The sequence below is a fragment of the Acomys minous genome (assembly GCF_964271855.1).
Source record: "Acomys minous genome assembly, chromosome: 13".
Lineage (NCBI taxonomy): Eukaryota > Metazoa > Chordata > Mammalia > Rodentia > Muridae > Acomys > Acomys minous.
Genome location: NC_140495.1, coordinates 4,350,638 through 4,359,233, shown reverse-complemented (window position 1 = coordinate 4,359,233; position 8,596 = coordinate 4,350,638). Strand labels below are relative to the sequence as shown.

The following is an 8,596-nucleotide window of genomic DNA, read 5'->3' as shown; positions in this document are numbered from 1 at the left end:
CCCCATGTGAACGCCGACTCTGGGGCAGGCACATATGCGGCTTGATACACAAAGACTAGAGACTCACTTTCGGGTTTATTTTTGGGTCACATTTTCCCCATTTTGGGTACAGAGTCAGGAGACTTCCGTCCGATCTCTAACAGAGGCCACTGTCATGCCCAGTCAACTCAGCCCTGGTCCTCACTCAGGATTGAGACAGCCAGATTCCATAATAGAAGAAATAAAAGCTGGATGGAGGGGTTGGGGGAAGCTCTCTTGGCTTCTGCTAGGTCGCTGTTGAAACCGGTGGTGGTGGGGTTGCTGTGTAGGAACTGGTGCAGCAGGGGAGAAGTGTGGAGCTGTGGGCTGGGGGTCCATCAGCGGCTCTGCCTGCTGGGTAATGGTGGTGGAGGAACTGAGGACTGTATTCCCAAACTGGTCCATCTCCCCATACTTTTCAGTCACTGTTCTTGTGGCTCCATAGGACGCGGGGCTAGCTGACCCAGCCTGCAATCCAAGAGCGTGTTTTTGCTGCCCTGTGGGCACAGAGCCCTTGAGGACCATCTCCGTTGTCTTCACCTGGTCCTGGATCTCTCTCTGGTAGAGCAACGCTTGGTCTCTTCCCTGAGCTAGGTGTGTGCTTTTCCCTGAGATATAATGGTGTTCCTGACGGCTAGAAGCTTCCAGAAGCCTCTTTGCAGCTGACTGAATAGAGGTGAAAGTTGGGGAGGGGGAGCCCCCACAGGAAAGCGAGACTTGCTGGAGGCCGGACTCTTTGCTTGGTGTCTCCGGCCGCCTGTCCTCTGGCCTCTATGAGGTTTCTGACCTTGTTTTGATGTTGCTCCTCAGGATGGCTCTCAACCTTGCCTTGGTTTTTGACAACAGTTAGATCTTTGATCTGGCCAGAGCCTATATAGGTCTAGCCTGGCTGCTGGTGGAAACACTGACTTTGTTGTGCGTGCTGGGATCTTCTTTTGGAGTTCTCTGTGGATGGCTCCTTGTGTGAGCCTCAGACTGGAGGCTGGACATGGAGGTAAGAGCCTTGTGCACTGCTTCTTCGATGTCCAGCAGCCTGGCTAGGGTCTGTTCCTTCAGATGGGCAACCTCTGTACTCACCCGAGTCAGTTCCCCAAAGGCCTGCTCCATTGAGGTCTCAGTCTTATGGGGGACAGTGGGAGGCTGAAGGGTACCCCCTCCCAGCTGGGGTACACCCTCAAAGAGCTTCCTCAGGGCCTGCACATCCACACCGTGGCTTGCTTCTTCTTCCACAGCTTGTGCTTGGTTCAGAAGGCCCTGGAGCTCCTGATGGCTACCCTGAATAATCTCAGGGCTCTCAGGTGCCCCCTGCTTGGAACAGCCCACGGGCTGCTCTTTTGGGGAGCTAGGGTCCTTTTGTGGCGGGGCGAAGTCATCGTTGAGAGTGTTCAACTTAGGGGACTCGGGGCTCTGGCTGTTACCGTGGGTCATCTGACCCCTGCTGGGCCTGGGCGCCATGGTGCTGGGTGGATGCTGACTCTGTTTCTGTCCCTTGGAACATTCAGCCAGAGGCAGGCTGCCCTGGCCTGCTGTTGTGGGAGCTTTGGCTGACTGAGGTTTAGCTGTGTCTGGCTCACCTGGCTTGTGGTTTTGTCCTGTTCCTGAGATGGGGGCAGAGCCTGCTGAGCACTTGGGTAGCCCCCGAGGCGGGTGGACTTGGCTTAGATGTGCAGGTTTGGGAGGCACTGGGGGTTTCTTTCTTGGAGGCATGGTGGGTTCTGCTCTGGAGATGGTTGTCTCTGACCCCTCAGGGGTTTTCTGGACAGCAGGTCTGTTGTCAGTGAGAAAATGGATGTCCTTCAGGGGCTTGGAGGTTTGCTGAACAGGGTCTTCCTGGTGGTGGCCTTGAGCTGGGTGGTCAGGTTCTGTCACAGCAGCTGGGAGAGCAGGAGGGGGAGGAACAGAGGCATTATGAGGGTGCAGTCCGGCACCCGCAGCCTTGGGTTTAGATGTTGGGGTGTAGTGCATTAGAGGGACAGTCTTCAAGGAGGTGTCAGCTGCTTGGAGGCTCTCGGGCCAGATTTGGGGCATCACTGTCCCCAGAGGTCTCCAGGCCCTTTGCATATGGCCCCCAGGCTCATGGTACCCCAGCCTGGGACTCTGACCTGGGTCTGCCTGGGGTGGGCTGGGATTGTCGGTGGCGAGGGCTTTTTCCCTGTCCCTTGGCTGGGGCTCTTTTTCAGAAGGCTGGACAGGCCCAGGTGGGTCAGAGGTCCTCACAGGGTGAGCAGCATAGGTACCATCCTCTATGGCCACCCACCCCCTAGACAGCCCTCTGGACACTGCTTCATTGTCCCCACTGACCTTTCCAGGGGCTGCTGGGATCCTGGTGTCACTTCCGGCCACAGGCCTGATGTTGCCTCTGGTGCTCACGGTGGCAGTAGATGCCTGCAGAACATCTTGGACAGGCACGGAGGTGGCTATTGGGTCAGAGCCCTGCGGACGCCTGCTCAGAACCTGCTGGTGCAGGTTTTGGGCCTCGGCGGTTGCCATCCGCAGATTTTGCATGGCTTCCTGGAGATCTGGGGTCCCAGACCCTAGAGGGGAAGCAATGGTTCCTTCTGGCCTCCCTAAGGCTGCCTTCCCTTCCTGCCCCACACTGCAGACATCTGTTTGCTTTCTGGCTTCCTGCAATGGAGCTTGGGCTACGGGCCTCCCATTTGGAAGGACCACTTTTCCAACTGCCCGACGTGGAGGTGGGTAGGGTGTGGCCTCTGAGACTCTCAGATGCCCCATCTCCATGGTGGGGTCTAATGGAGCAACATGTATGATGCTCTCGGCTGTGGGGAGCCTCTGGTCCTCCTCGCTGGCTGGTCCAGAACTTGGGTCTGTCGGCGGCTCCCACCGCAAACTGTGAAGGCCACTCAGGTCTCCTTTGTCTATGCAGCTGGCCAGCCGCTGCACACTGCTCCTTTCTGGGGCCCCGCTGGTTAGATGGGGCTGGAGGGAGTAGGCAGTCAGTGCCACTAGGCCCTGCCCTGTCTCTTGCATCACCAGCCCCGTCTTTGTCACAGAGACACCAAGGCCACAAGCCAGCAGCTGCTGGAGCTCAGGGCCCACGTCTTCAATATTCCCAGGGTCGCCTGGCCCTGGCAGCCTGAGTGGGTGGAGGTGGAGCTGGCCAGCCGTGTCCTCCTGAACCAGCAATCCCTGCTGGTCCACATCTGTCCGGCGCAGCATCTGGCGGACAATCCTGGGGAGCTCACCACACACCAGCTCCTCCTTCAGGATGCAGGGGTGCCCCTGCCCTGGCTTTGGGAGCATGTACTTGGCAAGGCAGAGCTCCCCAGGCCCTCGAGCCTCCATGAGGATGCCTCCATGGTGCAGGACGCCAGGAGCGGCGTGCAGGGTCCGGAGGGTTCTCTCAGTTGCCCTCTCCTTTCTCTCCGGTGGCCCGTGCTTTGCGCCCTTCGGCTGCTCTTCCTGGGGGCTGTCCCCTCTGGTGTTCTCAGCTGCCAGGGAGCCCATGGGGCAGTTCTCAAAGAGCCAGGTGAATTTGTGCACAGAGCCTGTAGGGATGGATCCCGGGGTTATCCTGGCCTCCTGTGCCTCCTTCTTGCCTGCCTCCAGGGCCTGGAAAACCTCTTTCTGCCGAGACACCTGGCCGGAAGGAATCTCTACCCGGCTGCAGTACCTGACAGGCTTTCTCCCACAAGCCTGGCCTGAGGCTAGCCGAGATTCGGTCTCAAAGACATGTCTGTCTGTCTGTCTGTCTCCAGCCTGGACCCGGCTGGTTTGCAGGTGCTGTTCCCCAGAGACTTCCGCATGGTTCAGAGGTTGGGGCCCAAACATCCAGGTGCATGACTGAGCCTCAGCCTTGCTCACGGGGTCCGTGACCTTGCATTCTTGCTTCTCCGCCAACTCGCTCATGGGGTAGGTCTCGAACAGCCAGCGGATGGTCTGTACATCGCCCTTTTGGGGGCGCTCCGGAGAGCAGCCTTCTAGACCCTTCCCCTCCTCCTCTTGCCGTTTCTGTTGCTCTTTCTGGTGGATCACCTCCAGTGGCTGCGTCTCAAAGAGCCACCGAGTGGTGCCAACGTCCCCAGCCACCACTTCCTGTCGAGTGATGCCTCGTACCACATCAATGGTACCGGGGCTTCGGCCCAGCTGGTCTAGGGGCTGTGTCTCAAACATCCACTTGTAGCCCTGTACGTCACCTCCAACTACCTGCTCTCTGCTGACAGAAGTCAGGGCATGCAGCTGTCCCCTGCTGTCCTGCATAGCATAGACAGGGGAGTCTGTGTCCTGGGACTGTTCAGCCGAATCAGCTGTTTGAGCTCCGCCTCTGTTTCGGCAGGCTGAAGGCTCACCCTGCCCAATGCTGTCTAAGGGAAGGGTCTCAAAAAGATTCTTGAAGCTCTTGACGTCCCCCTTCAGCCCATCATTCTGGGGGACACCCTGAGGCAGAGGCAGTGCTACCATGCCATCATCACCGGACAGACACCTAGTCACAAGCCCCTCACCCTTCTGGTGACCCACCCGCTGCAGGTGGCCCACCTGGACCTGGTCTCTGCGAGCATCCAGGGGCTTTGTCTCAAACAGCCAGAGTGTAGAGCGAACATCACCAGGGATCACCTCCTCCTTGGGTGGCGGAGCCTCTGTCCCCGGTTCGCCTTCCCCCTTCAGAGTGTCCAGGGCGCAGGTCTCGAACAGATGTCGCTGGTGCTGAACATCTGGACCAGGAGGGATGAGATCCGGAGACGGCTGGAAATCCTTCTCGTCCACCAAGATCTCGCGAATGGCATCCAGGGGCTGCGTCTCAAAGATCCAGCGAGTTGCACTGACATCCGGCAGGGTTCCCTTCTCCAGAGAGATCCCCCGAATCACCCGCACCTGGCTGGGGTCCTGGTTGAAGGCATCCAGAGGCCGGGTCTCAAAGAGCCAGCGAGCTGACCTCACTGCGTTGCTTTGAATCTCCTCCCGACAGGCAGCCTTGACTTCGTGGATGGTGCCCTCTGCGTCCTGGATGGCGCACAGAGGTTCTGTCTGAAACAGCTTCACCGTCTTCTTCACGTCGCCCTTCAGCTCCTGAATCTCCGAGCGCAGCTCCAAGGGGCTCTGCTCCTGGATAGAGGGGCGGGAGCCCAGCCGGTCCAGGGGCCTTGTCTCAAAGAGCTTTCTGGTACCCTGTACAACCCCGCTGGCTGCGGGTTCCTTCATGGCTGTCTGGGTTGCCTCCTCCTGGCCTGTCAGGGCGTCCAGCGGCTTGGTCTCGAACAACTGCCTGGCAGCTCGTACATCACCCCCTGACGGCGGGGGTCCAGCTGGCTCCTGATCTGAGTTGTTGGTGAAGGAGCCTTCCTCAAACTTCCGGGAGGTGGCCTGAACGTTGCCACCCGGCACAGGTTCCCTGGCAGCTGGCCTCTCGTGGTCGCCAATGGCGTCCAGCCGCCAGTTTTCAAAGATCCAGCGCATACACTGAACATCGCTCTCGGTGGGCTCTTCCGAGCCCAGGACCTCAGCCAGGTCCTCAGCCATCGCCTCCTCGAGGTTCTTTCGAAGCTCAGGGTGTATGTGTTTGTAGAGACGGCGGAGCTCACTGGCTTGTCGCTGCTGCTGCAACTTGGAGAAGGATTCCTTGGGGGGCGGGGGCGGCAGACCCTCCAGATCTGAGGGGGGAGGGAGGGGCAGGTCCTCTCCAGTCCTCATTTGGATGGTCGGTGTAGGAGCTACCCGTGTCTGGGCATCAGCCATCCTTCTGGGAAGAAGGGGGAAGGTGAGTGGAGTGAGGGCCACTTCCGGGATAACTAGCAGGAAAAAGACTCAGGGGACCGTGGGACTACCGCTAAGCCCCCCTCCCCCCCATCTCTAGATATCGAGCCTGGGCCTCACTGCCCCTTGCATGGCTGGTGTGAGTCTCATCTGGGCTGCTGGGATCAAGCAGGGCACAGCTAGCCTCGAGACTCTTTCCAGCCCCTGGATGGATCTTGAATCTCCAGTGGGAAAACTGGACGAATCATCTACATTTCCCTATGTCAAAATCAGAGCACTCCCAAGTGAGTGCCCCTGAAGAAGCCTAAATTAAGGTGCCCTTAAATCGACTCAGTTCCTCAGCCTGGTCTACAAAGTGAGTCCGGGACAGCCAAGGATACACAGAGAAACCCTGTCTTGAAAAACAAAAACAAAACAACAAAAAGCAAAAAACAAAACAAAACGACTCAGTTCCTCTGGTGGTGAAGTCCCCCCACCGACCACCAGAGGGCAGACTTCCCACGTTTACTAGAAGCCTTTCTTTAACCTCTCTCCAACCTCTCCCAGGCCCCTTGCTGGTGAAGCTGAGGCCCAAGTGGGGAAAGCTGCTCATGTTTGGGCAGGGCCAACACTTGAACAACAGGGTAGAGTTTTTCTTTTTACAGGCAGGATCTCAAGTAGCCCAGATTGGCCTCAAACTTGATGCATAGCTAGGGGTGACCTTGAACTTCTGTCCTTGGGCCTCCGCCATTCAAGGGCTGGGGTTACTGGAATGTGCCGCCCTCCAGGTGCTGGGGGTTGAACTCAGGGCCCTGTGCATGCTAGGCAAGCAAGCATTCTCCCAACTGAGCCACATTCCCAGGCCTGAGCAAATGGTCTCTCAAGCTTTTTTCTCCCCACAGCTCTTTGCAATTAAGGATAAGAAATTCAGCCAGGCAGTGGTGGCGCACGCTTTTAATGCCAGTAGAGGCAGGCAGATCACTGTGAGTTCCAGGCCAGCCTGGTCTACAAAGCGACTCCAGGACAACCAAGGATACACAGAGAAACCCTGTCTCGAAAAACCAAAAAAAACCCCAACAACAGCAACAAACAAACAAACAAACAAACAAATAAAAACAAAAAGAAAGAAAGAAAGAAAGAAACTTGAGTCCCAGTGTCAGATCTTGCAGAATAAGTTGTAGGCTGTGCTGACTCGGAGTCCCTAGACCTTGCTGAGGACCTGACTCCCAGGACATAACAGGATTGGGTGTGTAAACTTTTTAAATTGGCTATGGCAACCCCTCTAGTCCTCCAATTCCCAGGAGAATTGGGAGGCAGAGGCAGGCAGATGTCTGTGAGTTCGAGGCCAGCCTGGTCTACAAAGTAAGCCTAGGACTGCCAGATTACAAGAGAAACCCTGTCTCAAAACAAAATAAAATAAAATAAATAAAAATTAAAAAGGGTCCCTTCTGACAAAACAGCTCTGGACTTGGGAGCCGTGCCCCTGGCACACAGAGAGCCCGCCCCATGTGGACATGTGAGCATAGCTCGGAGAGTCTCGAGGGCATAGCCTCCATCCAGAATCTAGCTCTTGACCCTCGCTCTGCTCAGCGCACCTTCCACAAGGCATGCCTCTCCCCATTTCTCCTCACTCCTCAGTGGCCTCACACCCCTCCAGCCATCTTCTGCTTTGTCTCATGTATGGCCTATCTGTCTTGTGACAGGTGTAATGGCAGTTCCCAGAGGCCATTAGAGAAAGAATGTAAAATATGTGCTCCCTCCTGCCTCCTGACCTACTGCTCTGTCCTGCACTTGGCACTAAATATAGCTGTGGTCCGGGCCTCAGCCAGACATCGTGGCACTCAGAGGGAGGCTCCAGCTCAGCCGTGGAGGCCTGGTGTGCGCATGTCCCACGTCATCCCGTTCCATTCTTTGGGCTTCTAGAAGACTCTGCCTTCTGCTCCCTGTGAGGGGCCAAGGTATCTGGCCTGTGGGCTGACCTGGAGGATACCCATGGCTCAGAGGGATCTGAGGGTGAGGGATGAAGCAGGGACGCTGGTGACCAGAGTCAGGATGTCCTCCTTGCCTCCTACCTCAGCAGGGGGAGAAGGAGAGTAGCTTGCCTCACTCCCTCTCTGGCTGGACCACCAAGGTCAGGAGAGTCTTGAGGAAGTAAGATCTGACATCTCCTGCCTGGGCTGCCAGCGAACCCTCTGGGTAGCTCCTCTGGTCTCTGAGCTCTCATTTATGCTCTGTCTGGTCGCCATGAGGGTGGCCTGAGCAGATATTCTATATAAATCACCAACCTCCCCCAACCCCCCCCCCCCAGGAACCTCCCAGAATCCTTGCTAGGGTCACAAAGGCCAAGGTCAGACAAGGATTCTCAGAGGCCAGTGGATCTAATTGCCCACTGTTAGGGGAGACAGAGGCCCCATGGGGGGGGTTGGGTGGGAATAGGCGCTGTCCATGGGGGCTCAGCAAGTGGGCAGAGAAGACTGAGGCAGGCTTTCTGGCTCCTGGCCTTCCCAGCTCCACCCTTGTTTGGCCTGAGAGTCCTAGGGGCAGGTCTGGCATGGGTTAGGATAGATACAGTAAGTTTCAGAAACTGGGACAGCCACGCGGGGCCACCCACCTCCACCTCAGGCCCCCTTTTTTTTTGGCACCAGCTTGCCCCAGGATGCCTACCACTGAGCCCATTCAGAGCTCATCTCTTCATTCTGAGCTGCCGCCCCAGACTGAGTTTGAGGATTTTCCCACGGGGCAACCGGGATAGTCATCCTACCCAAGCTGCCTCAAAAGGAAAGTTGCTCATAGGCAGGCCTGGGCCCAGAATGGCCGGGGCCATATATGCCAAGACTGTAACCAGCGTAGCTGGGAGCCGGGCTTGCCCTGGGTCCCTGGTCCCTTACCT

At 57.2% G+C, this 8,596-nt stretch overlaps 1 protein-coding gene across 1 annotated transcript; it reads right to left on the bottom strand.

Moving 5' to 3' along the window:
* Nucleotides 1-505: 505 nt before the first annotated feature.
* Nucleotides 506-8,560, bottom strand: XIRP1 (xin actin binding repeat containing 1). The gene is given in 3 exon segments (XM_084752346.1): nucleotides 506-892; nucleotides 895-5,713; nucleotides 7,302-8,560. Coding segments are annotated over 3 exon segments (5,085 nt in total). The 5' UTR covers nucleotides 7,328-8,560; the 3' UTR covers nucleotides 506-652.
* Between the last annotated feature and the right edge of the window lie 36 nt (nucleotides 8,561-8,596).